Source organism: Dipteris shenzhenensis, chromosome 26, assembly GCF_047967505.1.
Source record: "Dipteris shenzhenensis isolate YYH24624 ecotype China chromosome 26, Dip_SZ_1.0, whole genome shotgun sequence".
NCBI lineage: Eukaryota > Viridiplantae > Streptophyta > Polypodiopsida > Gleicheniales > Dipteridaceae > Dipteris > Dipteris shenzhenensis.
The window spans coordinates 7,412,214-7,430,126 of record NC_141621.1 but is presented as its reverse complement, the minus strand read 5'-3'; the positions used below and the strand labels follow the sequence as shown (position 1 = coordinate 7,430,126).

At 44.6% G+C, this 17,913-nt stretch overlaps 2 protein-coding genes across 3 annotated transcripts in view; one reads left to right on the top strand and one right to left on the bottom strand.

The window, feature by feature from the left end:
- LOC147884600 (chitin elicitor receptor kinase 1-like) overlaps nt 1-17,913 on the top strand; it is a 78,906-nt gene that overhangs the window by 11,855 nt on the left and 49,138 nt on the right. The window contains exons 2-4 of one of the 2 annotated variants that reach the window (XM_087397741.1): nt 575-608; nt 1,014-1,204; nt 1,892-2,076. In XM_087397741.1, coding sequence (XP_087253867.1) covers nt 575-608; nt 1,014-1,204; nt 1,892-2,076 — 410 coding nt within the window. The remainder of the gene's footprint in view (nt 1-574; nt 609-1,013; nt 1,205-1,891; nt 2,077-17,913) is intronic. The other variant, XM_087397742.1, reaches the window with a different exon arrangement.
- Nucleotides 2,939-17,913, bottom strand: part of LOC147884601 (uncharacterized) — a 33,987-nt gene continuing 19,012 nt past the window's right edge. The window contains exon 5 of the mRNA XM_087397957.1: nt 2,939-3,065. Within this exon, the coding sequence (XP_087254083.1) occupies nt 2,939-3,065 (127 nt within the window). The remainder of the gene's footprint in view (nt 3,066-17,913) is intronic.

The following is a 17,913-nucleotide window of genomic DNA, read 5'->3' as shown; positions in this document are numbered from 1 at the left end:
AGGGAATAGTCCAAAGCTCTCAACATGGTATCCAAGTTGTTTAATAGTGGGTATCTAAGATGGTATCCAAGTTGTTCCGTAGTGGGTATGTTTAAGGTGCATGGAGTATCATAGCCCACAGCTAGTTTATGTTTAGATGTGAATTTGATTAACCTAAGCTACTTATTAATATACTTTTAAGACCTCCAGAGTGCCGACAGAAACTCAGTATGAAGACTTTGTCTAAAAGGATGCTCAAGTATGTGTGGGTGTGTGGATTTGTATGTGTGAGAGCATATTTTTATACTATGCTCTACACCCACTGTTGGGCGCTGATGACGTCAGTGGGGATGTCATAGTAGCTAGTCCCTGCTATGCGTGATGGAGTTTATGGTTTTCAATCTTGTGAGTGACTATCGTGAGATTGAAACTGCACTATGTTGTGTTTTTAGAGGATGAGTTTGGGAATGTTTCTGGATTCATCTAGGTATATACTTTTAAGCCTTCCTTTGCATGTGTGTGTACTTTATACCCCATGATTGGAGTGTGTTTGGATGGTTTATTTAGTTGTTCTTTTCCTTTACTGGCTGTGCAGGCAGGCAAAAAGATGCTTTTCTGTTCAACACCAGGTATTTTCTGACATATGCTCACTTTTCTATTGAGTGTATCTAAATGATTCCTGGTTTTTTAATCGTCTTTTTTTCTAAATTTGTATGATTATTCTAGCATAAGAAAGGTATATATTCTTTTTTTCTACCTCATGACACCAATTCTGAAGCTAATTAGGATTTCACACTAATACTTGAATTTTCAATGAACGTTGTGTTTTGTTGCAGTGGACTTGGTTAGGCTTCAAACTCTGCCAATTTGAGGGCTGCTTTGTTTCACTTGGTTTGTGATAGTTGATGCCTTCCTATGAATTGAAGTCTGTCTTTTTTCTATATGATTGAATCTCAAAATTGTCACAATGAGCATCGTCACAGTTTTATATTACTTTCCTTTCAGCTTTCTGGTACTGAATCTCTTGCTGCTAGGAAAACAGAAAATGGTGGACGCCGCAACAGGAAAGCTATAATTGCTGCTTCTGTTGGGGGGGGAATCAGCATCTTAATTGTAGGAGCCCTAGGGGTATCTTTCTTTTGTATTTGTCTTCCCATGAAAGATGAGCCACCTGTTCATAACGTACAGCAGGCGGGATCATTGATAGATAGTGCAAGGAGACAAGGTTGGTATTAAGTGCTCTCTCATTTAAAATACAATGTCATTTAAAATACAATTCATGTTGGTATCCAGTGTTCTCTCATTTAAAATGCAATGTCTGTCTTCATTAACTGCAATTCAGTATTTTCACTATTTGTTCTACTTGTGTTCTCCATATTCTCCTCGCTGAAGCTATTGGCTGAAAAGCTTGGTTGCATCGACAATCATAATACTGAATTCTTATCAATGACATACACCTGTAACGGGCAGGCTGTTATGTTTTCCTCCATTAATGGTGTGTAAAGAGACTTTGTTCTTGAGTTTGGGTCCATGGGGTTTGAGTTGAACTCCCTTCGATCAGGTCCACATGCTCTAGCACACTTACATAATGGTCGTCAAGAAATCTTGGCCTGTCTATGTGTATGCTGGATCTCTTAATTTGTTCTCATTCTGAGAGTTGTTTAATGAGCTGTAGCTCTAGATAAGGAATGGTTATCAGTGCATGCAGTTTCACCTTCACCTACTTTGGTTTTCAATGTTATTGACTGAGGGAAATTTACATGACTCATTTTCAGTGTGGTACGCAATGAATAAAAGAATTTGATTGTCAAAGGATCTCTATGAGGGAAAAATCTGTTTTTGGTCTTTGTTGTATAAGTTTATGCACATGCATTTTTATTTTGCAAATCAGGTAATCCAACTACTTTAACAGGAATGCCCGAGAGTAGCATTATGGGAACTTTCCCATCAGTGAGTACTTCTTCAGACCTTACAACAGACAGGTCTGTCGAATTCTCATATGAGGAATTAGCTGCAGCTACGAGTGACTTTAGTGATAGCAGGAAAATTGGTCAAGGTGGTTATGGTTCTGTGTATTATGGAGTTATTCGAGGGCAGGTATTTTTTTACTTTCCCTAAATTACTCAAAATTCAGCAAGTGGCATTATAGAGGTTTGATGAAATAAAATTTGTAGATATGACTACACGTTGGGACATTGCCAATCTTCAAGGATATGTATGGATTAGACTTTGTTGTTGGGATTTTGAGTAAAATTTCTCATGTTAACTTCGGGAACAGTTTTATTGCATGCAAACTCATATTACTGTCTGCAACTTTAACATCAGTCACTTATAATTTTTTATGTTCATTGTCTCTCACAGATACAATTGTGACTCCCCCCCCCCCGCACGTGGGGCTTGTTACAGTTCCCATACTCTCTGATTTTCTCATCATGACCTTGAATGTCCTGATCTGATGTTATGTAAGTCCTATTATAGCAGCCAAGGCTAGTTCAATCAGCCCTTCTTATAGCATTTAAAGCCAGCTTGATCCATTGATGTCTGCCTTGCATGACATTCCCCTCTTTCCCTCTGGCCTATTATCAAGAATGTCGATGCTGACTTGAGCCTCTTGATTATATGAAACACTGTTTGAGTAGGTTATTTTATCACACAATTCCCTGTTTTATTCCTGTTGATTATCTGGAACTATTAATGAATGTTGGGTTCATAAGCTGCTCAAACTATATTTAGGAAATTAAAGAGGTTCCAAAAGCAGACCGGGACTGCAGATGTCGGATGGTTTACAAACTTTGTCCATATATGACTTAGATGTCTGCGCTTTCATTAAAAAACTGGAACTTCATCATTGCCAACCCCTATCCCTCCGCCGTGGAGGCCCTAGTTGTACTGGTGAAGGTAAGCAAAAGTAGCATACTGATGGGATTTCCATTTAGAATCAGTGAGGGGGGACCGGATCTCACTGAACTGGCAGCTGCATCAAATCCGAAAACTTCCATTCTTGGGAAAAATCGAGCACAGAACTGTTCGTGGCAGGGGAATCAGCTCCATAATCCTCCCACCATGTAGCAGACCCAACTCGATACCTGAAATTGCAAAGCTCATTAAATTCAGATGTATGGCAAAGCTCATAAAATCTGAAAATTAAGAGTCGTGACTCACTAGTGGCTAAATAGTTACTAGTATAATCTGAAAATTGGATAGATCATGGGCACCGAGAGAGGGGGATTTCCTTCTTTCGTTTCACGGTTGGTAATGCCAGGAGGTTTCAGCCAAACAGTAGGGGTTGGATTCCCTCCAGAGCCCCCCATTGGGAAAGCTTCTTCATCACCGCAGACTTGCGTAGAAATTTCTGGAGGAGGCTCTGGAAATCCCTTAGAAATAGAAAGATCACTCTTTTCTTTTGGCTTTCTATTCATGGAGGGATTGCAGTGAACATGTGGAGATCACGATTTGGGGCTGCTCCCACTTGTCCTCGATGCCATTCTGCATAGGAGTCAGTGCGACATTGCCTTTGGGACTGCAGTCAGGCGAGGACTGTTTGGAAAGGGGTTGCTCGGATTCTCAGCATCTTTCACACTTCCCCTTTCTTCATGACTTGGGGCTCGGTCGCATGGTTCTCTCTTACCGGGCCCCGGGTGTTTTATGAGGGTGAGCCTTCTTCTTGGGCACTCTCGGTCCGCCGGCAGGTGATAGAGCCGTGCTCTCTACAGGATGTACCACTTACTCCCTTCAGAGCTTCTCATGTTTCAGTGGACACCTCTTGGGAGATTTTGGCTAGCATTTCCTCTTGGCACATTTGGAGAGCCAGATGTACTGAGGCCTTGGATGGCATTCAGATACACCCATTACAGGTGTTCACGGGTATTTGGTCTGACACAGTTCACACTTTGATAGCCAGATGGGCTAGCATGCAGGGCCATTCACGGGCAGCCTCTTCTAGAAGGACTATATTTCTTCGAGTTTGGAGAGGTTCTCCCTTTTTCTCGGAGGTTTCTACCGGATTGAGATGGCACTATCAGCCTCAATCCTTTCTTTTTGGCTCTTGAGCTTTTCGTGCATTGCATGATGTATCCTGTATGGAGCTTGCTCTAACGGTTTTTCTTTAATACTTAATAGAAGTCTCTTTTTGCAAAAAAATAAAATAAAATTGGAACTAGTTAAGATTATCCATCATGTTGGGCATCTGGCCATCCAAATATGCCCTCCTTATTGCAATAGATTTAGAGTTGGTTCTTCATTTTCCATCAATCATCCAAAGTTGGTGCCATCTTCTAAAGAGTTAGGTTCCAACCATGGACTACCTCTTTATCACTTTGTTGTGCACTTCCCTTGTGTTGAAACTCTGGGTCCAACACAAACGAAGCCGCATGAATGGGAGAGTAGTATTGGTTCCACCTGCTCATGGCCAAGTTCTCCAACTCTCTCAATCTTTGGAGATCTTTCTCTAACACTGATATTTTTTATCATGCGATCCATCCCCTCATATACTTTGCCAATATGACGCTTATCTCCATCATCCTTTTTCAGCAACAACACAATCGACTTACACAAAGCGTACATGTGTGATGCATCAGCCCAAAAGTCATCACTACCTATACACAAGTCATAGACCAACATCCCAAGGCCCTGCCTAGAAGTGGGCCATACATCCCACTCTGGGCTTGCCACAACTTGCTTAAGTGCAGGTCTCATTTCAACGAGTCTTTGAAGCATCAGATAATTGCATGTAAACCTTGTCTCCATATATTTCAAGAGCTCCTTGCCTGCAAACTTGCGGTACAAGAAGAGAGAAAAATGATGGCGTGTAATAAATGCAACTCTCTCTCTTTCATTGTCAATAACATTTAAACCCAGGGCAATATACCAATGCCTTTGAACAAATTATTTAAACAATGGGCAATACAAGAACTCCACTGAATGTGAGGATACTTTTGCTCCAATAATGCACCTGCAGCCTTGTTGGTATTTCACCATCTGAAACAAGCTGCACAACATTGGATGGCCCCACATAGTCCACCGCATATGCCCACCGCATCAAAACATTTGCTGTTTTTTGTTGTATTCCACACTCTATGGAATGTATGTAGAGAGAATATCCTCTACAATAATGCCAAAATGCCCTTGAGTGAGTGACTCCGCACATCACTCCAACCATCTGCAACCAAAGAACCCCATACTTGTACCATTTCTCCTTCATTGGCTGAATGGCTTCATTAACTGCCTTCACCTCATCCTCTAGAAGCTTTCCCCTCAATGCATCAAAAGTAAGAGGGATATATGTGGGCCCAAATGCTGTAATTTCAGTCACCTTCTCCTTGAAATAAGCAGTTCTTGCAGCATTGAAACTGATCCCATTCGAGTAAGAAGACGGCCACGGCTGCATCTACCTGTGCCTTCCGTTGTGGATGCCATGGTGTGTAAAGGGTGCTTTGCCTTCGTGCAGGTGGGAGAGGTGAAGGAGATACACTCGGAGGAGAACCTGTAGCTCCAAGAACACGTGCACTCCTAGAAGAAGAAATTGTAGCAAAGGGAAGAGGAGTCCTTTTTGCAATAGCCACATGAAAGCTTAAAGTAGCTCCGCCACTAGTGGATGCAATAGTCTTTGGTCTCTTTTCGAAATGCCTCGACCTCTCGTACCAACCTTGCTTTTTGTGCCTCGGAGATACACCACATGGCATAATTCCCTCTCCCTTGATGCCAAGAAGATAGGCCTTCACCCTATCAGGGTTCCCACCTCTTTTCAATCCACACCACCTGCACATGAACCTGCGAGTGCCTCCTTTACCCATTAGATCAACTTGACTCCACCAAAAATCTGCTTAGGTGAAGTCCACATCGGGATGAGCCATAGGGATATGGCTTCTTGAAGCCATGGAAGCTTGAAAGAGGGCTGAAGGACTGAAAGAGAGAGCTGAAACTTGAACAAAGGGGGGCTGAAAGAGGATGGAATAGAGGGCTGAAAAAGGGGGCTGAAGGAGGGTTGAAAGAGGGTTGAAAGAGATGGCTGAAGGAGTGGAGGCTGAGCTATGAAGGAGGGCTGAAGGGGAGTGGATGATGGAGGGGGGCTGAAGCAGCCTGTAGGAGAGAAAGGACTCCCAGGGCGTGAATGGGGGTGAAGGAGGGCTAGAAAACCCTCAAAGCTCCAAGATTGTGAGCCTGAAGGGATGGAGGGAGTGAAAGATTGTAGTGGAGGCCAAAAATGAAAGCGCAAAGAGAGATAATACCCGTCGGTGCAAATCATGATTGAGATGGATCCTGTGTTACTTGCAGCAGCCCGTTTCGGGGTCTTGAAACACATTTCAGACTGGCTGAAATGTTTTATCCAACCGTTTCAGGGGCTAAAAAGCTTTAGCCATGAAACGCCGTTTTTGGCTAGGCCCTGAAACGCAAAGATGCCCGTACAAATGACAAGGTATAGGAACCTATCCAACCTATATGATCAACTGTCATGAGCTAAAGGTGATCTAATGTGTGCATGGCTAAACATCCATCGGCATGGGATGTAGCATCTGTCAAAGACTCAAGGTGGAGCTGACTATATAAAGGCCTAGAAGTTGGAAGTATCATTGAAAATGCATAAGATGCCCCTGAGGCGTAGAAGTTGCTAAATGCTGATGTCGGGATAGATCTATAGTCCTGGATTAACCACTGATTTGCATCAAGTATGGACTATATACAACAGCCATAAGTGCATGCTGAAACACTAAGGTTCCCCATGTTGCGCTATGGCTGAACATGCTAATGTCCACTACACTGGGGCAGGACTGCACTGATGCATAAATGCCCTCACGTTGATGAATGATGTGTTGATCTGAGGTGGTGGTGATGACTGGATCCAAGCATGATGCCATGTGGCATGACCGAGCCGATGCTGGAATGTCCTGAAGCCTGATGTACTGATCTATATTGATGCTGGAAACTGTGCCCAAGGTATGCTCCATGTCAGAGGTGAAAGTATATGTGATGGATGCTGGAATGGAATCACATAAGTACTGTGACGTCTATCTCCACATGTTGTTGGAGATGTGAGAGCCTTGTACTGAGAACTTACCTCTGTTGTAAAACTGCATGATCACTAGTGAAAACCTGCTCAATATGTGCATCTAATGTGATAGTAGATGGAGTCGGATCCATGCATGAATGTGATGGTTGTACATCACTAGGATGAAACTGTACTGATGTACATAGGAGTGCCTCATGCTGAGGGCTTACCATCAAATATGCCTCATTTTGAGGGCTTAGCTAACATATGAAGCATCTGCATCCAATCTCTCAAGACCAATGACCAAGTTGACATCATAAGTTGGTACATACCCTTTGGCAATAAAAAGGTCGACATAGGTTCTCTTTCCACTCGCGATTTCATCCGGAGTCATGACGGGTATATCATCAACTATGTGATGTAAAGAGCTCCATATTGGAGGCAGTCTGGTGCTCTATGCAAGAGGCTTACCCATGTACTGATGAGAGTGTCTACCCATGATAACACTGTATGAGAGCTGCCATTGGGGTCTTATGCTTGAGCTACCACTAGGGGGTTATGCTAACCTATAAATCTGTGAACCAGGTCATGTGATGGAAGAACAATTGTGTGCCAAGGATCAAGCCTGTAACACAATGATGACAAGAGTGTCGAGAATAGCCAAGAGGTTGTACAAGGCTAATGTGTATGTGTACGAACCAATGCCCAAAAATAGTCAACAAATATGATTGTACATGGGTGGCATATATGTGTGCAAGATGTCTGCAACAATCGTGAATCCGAGAGAGGGATAACTCTGCCATGTGTCACAAATCCTTGATGTAAAGGAGTGCCAAACTGCCAAATGTACTGAACTGGTATCACATGTGTGAGTATGTACACTGATGATAGATCCGATGGGATTGACACTAGTGGGAACTAATATGGTAATATGGCAATCAATCTTCTCTAAGGATATGCTAGTCTAAATCTAGACTACACGTCGAAGCGCAAAATGTAGTAAAAGAATTTTTTCTTAATCATTTTATGTGCTGGGTGGCTGCAATCAATTAGGAGGTGGTTTCGATGAAGAGGATTGGATGATGCTGACCTGTGCATAAGTCAAAGTGCAGATATGAGGTGCTCATCGCGTAGAGCACCATCTGTTGATCATTTTTACTTTTTGGATCACCTAAAAATTCCTTCAGGATCAAAAGTTATGGGCATTTGAAATTTGAGCCACACTATGTCCAAAGAAGGGTCAAAATGGATGATATGGCATTGATGCTCACATGCTACTTACAAAATTGCATGTGTAGCACTGTGTGCTTATGTGGCACTAATGACATGTAAATGTTGACGGGGCACTTGACCCGTGGCCAATGCCATGGCACTTCGTATCAGCTAATGTGGTAGTTGATGAGACTTGATGGCGTGGCATCCTGGTAAGTTGTTGATGTGGTAGATAATGTTGCCAGGTGTCAAAAGGTGACCAAGCCCTTTGGGAGTGCCACGTGTTAGTGACCCTGGTGATGAGGTACCAAAATCTTTCAAGATGCTGATGGAATCGTGAAGATTCTATCTCATCCGATCATCGTTTTCATTGGCTTTGGTCCTGGTCATGTTTGCGAGTCTATGGTTTCATTGGAGATGGTAGCGTTGAAGCTTGTCCTCATCTTTAGGGGGGCTCACAGGTGGGGACTTGACCTTTACTTTCCAATGTGAAATGGCAGTTACGGGAGCCTTTAGGGCTATAAAAGGGGACCAAGCCTCATTCTTCCTGCATCACGGAGTGCCGCGTTTCAGCCAGCAGCCTCAGCAGTCCTCTCCAGCAGCCGCTTCAGCCACCATAGCCTCTCCATATCTAGTGCTTATGTGGGAGTTGTTCTTAGCCATCAGCCATAACTAGATTCAGCCACGAGCAGCAAGCCCTGGCCTCTGCAGTAAGAATCAGCTTCTCCATGGAGGAACTAGATGCTCCCTTCATTGACAGAAGCCTTTAGTTGTATTCAGTGGATCATTCTTGATTGCCAAGGCCAACACAACAAAAATAGTAGTATAAACTCGCATTGCAACAGCTATGAGTGTGATGTGATGGTGCCTCACCTTTCAGGGTTGTGCCTACCTCAATGGACTCTTCTTGGGAGATACTAGCGAGTATATCAGCGTGGCATATATGGAGAGCCAGGTGCATAGAGACATTAAATGGATCCCAGGTTCACCCCTCTCAGACCATGGCCAATATATGGACAGACACTATACACAAACTAATAGCCATTTGGACGGGTATACAGGGGTCCTCTCGAGCGGCTTCTGCTAGGAGGGCTGCTTTTCTTAGGGAATGGAGGGACTCTCCTTTCTTCTCCGAGTCATCTATAGGGTTGAGACAGCATTTGCAGCCGCAACCTTGGTTATTTGTTTTCTTTTTCATGCACGACATGATGTATTACCACATTGAGCTTGCTTTGGTGGGTTTTATTCATACTTAATAAGAAGTCTATTTTTGCACACCAAAAAAGGTTGTAATTTTTTTCCCCAAAAAAGAGCGGCTATAATACAAGAAAAGTAATGAAAAAACTCAGCTCTGTTCTATGTTGTAGTAATTATACATTTGGAATTGTGGCTTTGGCTATGTTTAGAATACTTGAACATAGAATCAAAATCCTGAGTACATACTTAGGTTTGTACTATTTTCGGAGGCTATCAGCTCTTAGCGACGTGTTTTGTTTTGGTACCTCCCACCCTCTTATTTTATTAAATAATTATTCTTAAATTTGAAGTAATTCAACGGATAATTAATTAAAATTAGAATTATTGTCACTTGGTCTTATCAGGGACCCCACTTGCTCTTATTAGAGCTGACCCCACGTGCAAGGAGGAGTTTGACAGGCAGCCATTGCTACGGCACTTGGAGGTACGGGATCTAGAGGGGCAAATGATGGGGCAGCGGACGCATATCAGTTGGGCATAGTGGGATAATGGCCCAACGTGCTCCTTTGGGACTTGGAGTCAGCTTCCCTTGGACGAGGATAGAGACCAGGGACTATCACATATCAGAGGAGCCAGGGCCAGGGCAGCTGAGATAGAGGCAGCGATTCCGGACTCCTGGTGGGAGGGACTGAGCACCACCTGGACCCCTCATTGTTGGTCTGGACAATTTTCATGGACAAGGGTACCTCTCAGGGTCCAGTTCTTCAAACAGACTCTTTGCCGTTTCAGCACAGTTTCTACAGGGTAGGGAAGGGAGGCCTGCTGCTAGCAGAGATGGACAGAGCTCATTGGGACGAGGATTCCTTGGATGGGCTTACTTGGTAGAGGGTCAAGATTCTAGGGCAGCTAGGCAAGAACTGAACCATTGACCTGATTACGGTCCTGTCAAACAAGGAGGGATCACAGTGGTGCCTATGGTTGTTGGAGGGGCGTCCTCTTAGGGAGATTTCAGTGGGATCCAAGAGAGTGTTTACGGCCTGCTCGAGTAGGACACTTGGACAGGGTGGAGGAGGTGGCCTTCTTCTCGTACAGGACACGTATAGGTCGCCGGTTGCAGTTGGAGGTGGCAGCTTGGACCCCCTTGAGGGAGCGCCATTGGGTCAAGTAGGAGGTCCCAAGGAGATTATTCCCTGGTTTTGGTCACTCCTTTGGCCTAGCTTGTGACCAAGGAAGATCTCCTATTTCTTCTGGATGGTAGAACAGGGGGGCTTACCCATTGGCCCCTAGTTGGAGCAGATAAGGGTGGATGGTAGATGCCATTGCTGCACAGATGGAGTGACAGAGATGATTTCTCACTGCCTTTGGGGATGCCCAGCAGCACAGAGGGTTTGGTCAGCACCTCTCAGGGTAGTGGCAAGTACCTAGTGCATGGAGAGGGAATTCACTTAGGGGATGGTGGCTTGGCTCATCACGGAGGGGGCACGCACGTTTTTAGTTGATCCCACCTCGCCATCCTTTCAGATTCATGTACAGGCATAGTCCTCCCAAACGAGCGCGCCTTGCACCTTTGGCAGAGGATAGCGTGTGGGAGACGGTGGCTAGCATCAATGGCTTAGCATATTTGGGTCGCTCATTGCAGTTCGCTGATGGGAGGCCAGCTGACTACTCCGGCGGCTACCCTTGTTGCCATCTAGCAGGACATCTACACTCTACATGCTATCTAGGAGCGAGGGACCCCGGGATCTAGAGCGACCCTCGAAAGACGCACACGTTTCTACAAGGCATGGCCTACAGGCTCCTTCTATGTTCTCACGAAGAGAGGCATCTATTGGTTGTACAGACCATTGTGGTTGTTAGCCCCTGTTCCTAAGACTCTCTAGGCAATATGCTGGGAGCTCAGGAACAAGTTGGCCCCTCTAGGTGGCTTTTGTTTATTCTTTTTCCCTTGATCAGCATTTGTAAGGTGGTTTTTCTATCAAGCATTAATAGAAGTTCCAGGTTTGTACTATTTTCGACAGTTATCCGCTCTTAGCTATGTGTTTTGTTTTGGTACCTCCCACCCTCTTATTTTATTAATTATTATATTCTTAAACTTGAAGTAATTAAACAAACAATTAATTAACATTAAGAATTATTGTTTCCTCATGTTTGCATTAGTGTTCTTTTTGTTTTAATAACTAACCCAACATAAAACTCTCTCCTCTCTCTCTCTCTCTCTCTCTCTCTCTCTCTCTCTCTCCTTCCTAGCTCCTCCCTCCCACCTAGCTTCGCCCGTATCCCTTGCCACTAGCAGCAGGCAGCAACAACACCAGCAACAGCAGCAGGTAGCAGTGCTACCACCAGCAACGCGGTGGGTAGCAGCACCACCACTAGTACAATGGGTAGCAGCTCTTCCACCATCAGCACAGAGACAGCAGGGCGGGTCTAACAGTAGGCCCCAGGTCAGGGAGGGACTCCGGGTTGGGCTGAGACCCCCCATCCTATCTCGAGGGTTAACTACAGCAAGAGGGGGTTATCCGGTTTGTGCAGGCCGATATGGAGACGCCCAAGCTCAAGGCATTCACTCTGGTGAGGCCCTTGTACTCGGTGGTTGTAGGTTTGCCTCCAACTCCTAGCCAATATGTGAAAACATATCAGAAAATGAAGCCCCTCGATCCACAAGGGCATGTCATTACTCAGAGCTTCAAGTCCAAAAACAAGCTTTAGCTTGCAGCCTGGAAGGGAAATCCATGATATGGAGGGCAATGGAAAGCAAGAAGTCATCGAGGAGGTGCTGCACAAGTATAGTGCATCTCCACCAATACCACAGTTGGTTTCTAAAATGCAGGAAATGGTCAGCTCTAGGTGAAATCCATAAAACAAGAGATGACAACAGATGTAAATAGTAAATTGAACAAAGCTGATCTCTATAGGGAAGTGAAAGAGCAGGAAATTAGGGAAACTAACAAGTTGATCCTTCTTCTTTAGTGCTATCCTTTGTCATGGCTGAGTTTGCCCTTCACCTCCGGAGTGCTGACAGAAACTCAATACGAAGACTTTGTATAAATGGATGCTCAAGTATGTGTGGGTGTGTGGATTTGTGTGTGTGAGAGCATTTTTTTATACTATGGTCTACACCCACTATTGGGCGTTGATGACGTCAGTGGGGGTGTCATAGTAGCTAGTCCCTGCTATGGGTGATGGAGTTTATAGTTGTCAACCTTATGGGTGGCTATCATGAGATTGAAACTACACTATGTTGTGTTTTTAGAGGATGAGTTTGGGAATGTTCCTAGATTCATCTAGGTATAAGTTGATCCTCCGTGGGGGACATTACCAGATGGTTGCCAAGTCACAAGGACATAGAAGACAAAATTAACTACTTAAAGGAGAAGATACCACTAGTGGAATGGGATCCAGATGTTATCTAGAATATCCAGCAAAAGCGGACACATGTACAAGTCTCACTCAATGACAAGGCAGCAATTCTCCAACAAACACACAAGTGAAGGGCACGAGGATATGGACATCTGAGGAACTCACTCTGACTCAGCTCAAGCAAAGATCCATCGAACTCTCTCAAGTGTTAGAAGCTAGAACAATAGGAAAATGGGCGGTCTACGATGAAGGACAAGCATTGATTATAGAATTCAAATCGAAGCCCAAAGGATTTCAGTCTTAAACTGATGTAATAAAGGTCACACTATGATGGTGTTGGAATCGGAGTCCTAGTGTGTGTGGTCCTAGAGTCCTAGGAGTGTCCTACAATTATGTGAGTGTGAAGAGTCTTGAGGTCACTTGTGCCACCTCATGTGGTAGATGTGATTCCTCACCTAGATTATAGGATCTAGATTCTCGTGTGTGACCTCATCTATGAGGTGTCTGTAAGGCTTGCCCAGCCTATAAAAGAGGCTATGTACTTGTTGTGATTATCGATCTATCAACATCAGCTTATGCATTAACTCTTGTCTTCAATCATGTGATCAAGTCTCTCACCCTCTCCTCATTTCCATCAAATGGTATCAGAGCGGGTCTTCCTTGACTGAGCCTTACCTCTCGCAATGAAGCGTCCTGCTCATCCTTCACCACTCTTCCGCTTGCCCATCCGTCGTCGTCACTCTGCTGCGACAAACTGAACTCCTTCGTCTGCGCCACTCTGCTCGTCGTCTGCGCCACTCTGCTCGTCGTCTGCTTCACTCTGCTCGTCGTCACTCTGCGGGTTCTCTGCTCGCCACTCTGCTCGTTCTCTACTCGCCCCTCTGCTCGTCATCTATTGCACCTCTCTACCCACGCAGCTGCTCCTGCTGCCCATGCTTCTCCTGTTGCCCACGCAGCTCGCCATTCTGCCTGAACACCTGCTGCTCCATGGTGAACCCAACGTGAACACCTGCTGCTCCGACTTCTGCCCGAACCTGCTGCTCCCACGCAATTGGTTGCCCACGTAGCTAGACCTGCGACGGCGCCAGCCATGGAGCTAACTTGACGACTGACGATCTGAGGGCTGTGGCCATTAACTCGCACAACATATCTGAGTTGTTGCTCTACGCTGTTGATCTTCTTCGTTCGCCTCTCCACATGAGCTCCATTGACCAGCAAACAGTCCGTCTGAGATATTTTGTTTTTGAAGATTTTTTGCCTCATTTTTGGGTGAATTTGTTGGGGCTTTTATGGTCTGAAGCTCCCCTAGTGTTGCTAGAACACTATGCTCTAGGAAATTTTGAAAAGCCCCAATTTTCTGCAAACCCTAATTTTTGCAGTAACCCTAACCCTAAAATTTAGGGCTTTTCTATTCTATGTCTTCCTTTGGCATAATTGAAGCTTCTACCATGTAAAATTTTGGCCCTTTTTGAAATCAGAGTAAACATTGTAAGGGATTTAGACACTGGCTGTAATAACAGCAGCTAAGACCTTCCCACCAATGGATAGCATAAAAAACTCCCTGCCCATCGAGAAATTCTCAGGGAGCAATTTTCCAACTTGGCAGACAAAACTCCGGCTTCTTCTTATGCGAGAAGGGATATGGAATATCACCAATGGCAAGGAGCCAAAACCCCAAAGTGATGATGCTAGAATCAGTTGGTGGCAAAACCAAAATGATAAAGCAATGGCTATCATTGGCCTAGCTTTAGCTGACAACCTTATCCACCATGTGGATTTTGATAAGACGGCAAACGACGTTTGGGAAAAGTTAGAGAATTTGTTTGGAAATAAGATCAATAATTCCAAAGTATTTCTCAAACAAAAACTCTTCAAGCTCAAGATGAAGGAAACTGAAACCCTCAATGAACACTTGAGCAATCTTGGGTCAATTCTCCAACAATTATCTGCCATCCGAGCCATTGTTGAAGATGATGATCAAGTTGCTGTACTTCTCTCCAGTATTGAAGACATTTCCAAGTACAATGAGATCCTTGCTGTCCTAAGAGTCAGCCGCAATATGAGCTTTAAGGATATGGTAGCTCATCTCATTGATGAGGACCATAGGCTTACAGAGAAAGCAGAATCTTCCTTTGAATCTGGCAAAGCATTCTTTCTCAAGAATAAGCCCAAGAAGAACGGAAAACCTCTTAAATGTAATTACTGTCAAAAACTTGGCCATCCAGAGGATCGTTGCTTCAAGAAAATGGCAAAGGTACAAGCCAAAGAACATGCCAATGTGGTTGCGGAGCAGAGCGAGGACGAAGATGATGAAGCTACACCTTCTGGACCTGAGGAACAAGCCTGCACTGCTGCTATTTCTGGTCTATCACTCCATGAGGTGATAGATGAAGAGTGGGCTTTCTCTAGTCATGTGTGCTAGGTACTCTGCCTTGGGTAGTCCCCCTAAAATGATGTAATAATTTGTCATTTTGTGTGCCTTGTCCTATAAAAGGCTCCACTTACTTCCATGTACCCAGTTAGGAGACAAGGGGGGTTGTTATGTCTTTCCTTTATCAGGCCTAGCTGAGTTCGAGGATGTTGGTGTACTCCCTAGACCTATGAGTTGGTCATGCATCCATGCTCAGATTTGAGTCTCTGATCATGTTGACACCTAAGCCATGAGAGTGCTTGGTTCAACCTCTGAAATATGCTCAGCTGTTAGCCTTTGAGATTGCTTGGGATGCACAGTCTAGATGATGTCATAGTTTCTCACCCTAGCTCCGAAAGGGGGTTTGTTGGAATCGGAGTCCTAGTGTGTGTGGTCCTAGTGTGTGTGGTCCTAGAGTCCTAGGAGTGTCCTACAATTATGTGAGTGTGAAGAGTCTTGAGGTCACTTGTGCCACCTCATGTGGTAGATGTGATTCCTCACCTAGATTATAGGATCTAGATTCTCGTGTGTGACCTCATCTATGAGGTGTCTGTAAGGCTTGCCCAGCCTATAAAAGAGGCTATGTACTTGCTGTGATTATCGATCTATCAACATCAGCTTATGCCTCAGCTCTTGTCTTCAATCATGTGATCAAGTCTCTCACCCTCTCCTCATTTCCATCAGATGGCACTACGCTTAATAATAATTGCAAGTTGCTTTACCACTCTCTAGGAGATGCCTTGTGCACTCCCTCTCCATTTGTCCCGTTTCGGGGCAATGAGTTCAACCCGATCATCCGAGATGATCTTTTACACTACACACATTCAGGATCTAGTTGGCACAGACATAGCGTCCTGTGAAGCTCAGATTCTATCGGGACCACTGCTTACGCATCTTAGAGAAGGGTTTCATTATCCCGCTAGGGTACACTCAGATCCACCTACCACACTCACTTAGGATTGCCATTGGACAGTTCCGTGTGTCATTGCACCGACTCCGTATCGAGATTGGAAGAGCAAAGGGGATCCCCAGAGAGAGTCATATGTGCACATTATGTGAGCAGCATGAAGTTGAGTCAGAGGAGCACTTCGCCTTCCGTTTCCCAGTCTACTACAAGATGTGTGGATGAAACCACTGCCTTTTCAGAGATGGATTTGGGGCCTTTCCATACTTCTCTCGTACCCAGATTAGAGGTGCCTCACTGCTTTCATTCATGAGGTGGTCTAACATAGAGAGCATCTCATCAGATCACAGGGGCGGGAGTCCTTATCTGACCCATCTTAGCGTTCTTCCAGCCAGAGCATGCCGCCTCCCCGATCACAGATAGCAAGAGAGGTAGAGACTTTGAGACTAGATGCAGCACACTCGACAGAGGACAAATACACAGGTCATGCTAGCTGACATCTCATCTATTTTCAGACTTGAGATATGGCCGACAGGGCTTATTGTAGTGCTTGTCATGTGTAGAGTAGCCGCCAGGAGGGCACAATGGACTACTCCTCCAGACAGTAGACAACAATCTATCACTGGCTTCTTGCCTACACTGCCTAGTCCGTCACCGGGCGTACCTTGACGTTTCTTACCATGCCTATGCTGCATTGTATTGTGTTGTATCAGATCAGATTGCATATGTTATTATGATGATGATGCCAGGGAGGAGTATGACTATGGTGACATGTATGATGATAGCATTGACTATGTATACACAGTTTTCTACCATGGATTAGGATACTCGCTTAGTAGCTCCCCCCTTTTGCTCATTGTATCAGGTTTTTTATCAGCCTCATAGACCCGGGAAGATTGGATGAGACTACACAACAAAGACGGAGTCCAGATTGCAGGGTATGGTCTATTAATGCTTATTTACGCAGATGATTCAGTCTTCTTCGCAAGGAGGAAGAAGGACATGCAAGCACGCTTGGATGCACTGGGAAACTTCTGTAGACACTCGGATATGCAGGTAAATGTACCCAAGACAAAAGTGACGGTGATTGGGACCCACAATAGACAGATTGATTCACTTTTGAAGGGGAGCCTTTGGAAACAATTACCACGTATAAATATTTAGGGCTGGAATTTGCAGACAAGTACAAATGGAATGCATGCATGGAAAGAAGGATTCTGGGAGGTTCAAAACCTTTGTACAGCTTTGAAAGTAAGTGCAGGAAAGCCCACCTATGGGATTGGGAAAGGAGAACGTTTCTATACACTATGCTTGTGCAAACATTGATTCTTTATGGGTGTTCAGCATGGGCACCTGGACTCTCTAGGACCTACTAGAAAATAATAGAAACTTTAAATAAGCTCTTTCTCATAGTGTGCTGGTGGTTAAGACATAGACACCCTACCCCATCTTACTGGCTGAGATAAGTATGATACCTCTCGAAAGAGAAGCTTTATTTAATTCATGGCCTACCTCAGTAAGGTGGAGAAGATGGATGTCTGTAGGATATCGCGCAAGGCAATGGAAGCTACACAAATCACGGGATGACACGAGGGGATGAAATGTAGGCCATCTTCTCCCGGTTCTAGTGATGCCCTATGGGCCCTGGTATGTGCCTTGTAATAGACACTCTAGTACTTTAGTGCCTTTTATGCCACATAGGACATTTAGGTTTATGTGACACCTAGGACACTTAGTTCTAGGGTCTACCTTCAAGTACATTGTACTTTCTTTTCTTCAAGTTAGTTGACGTGACGGCTTATCTCCATCGACTCCTGTACTTGCTCTTTTTGCTCATCGCTCCTACAGTGGTATCAGAGTGGGTATTGC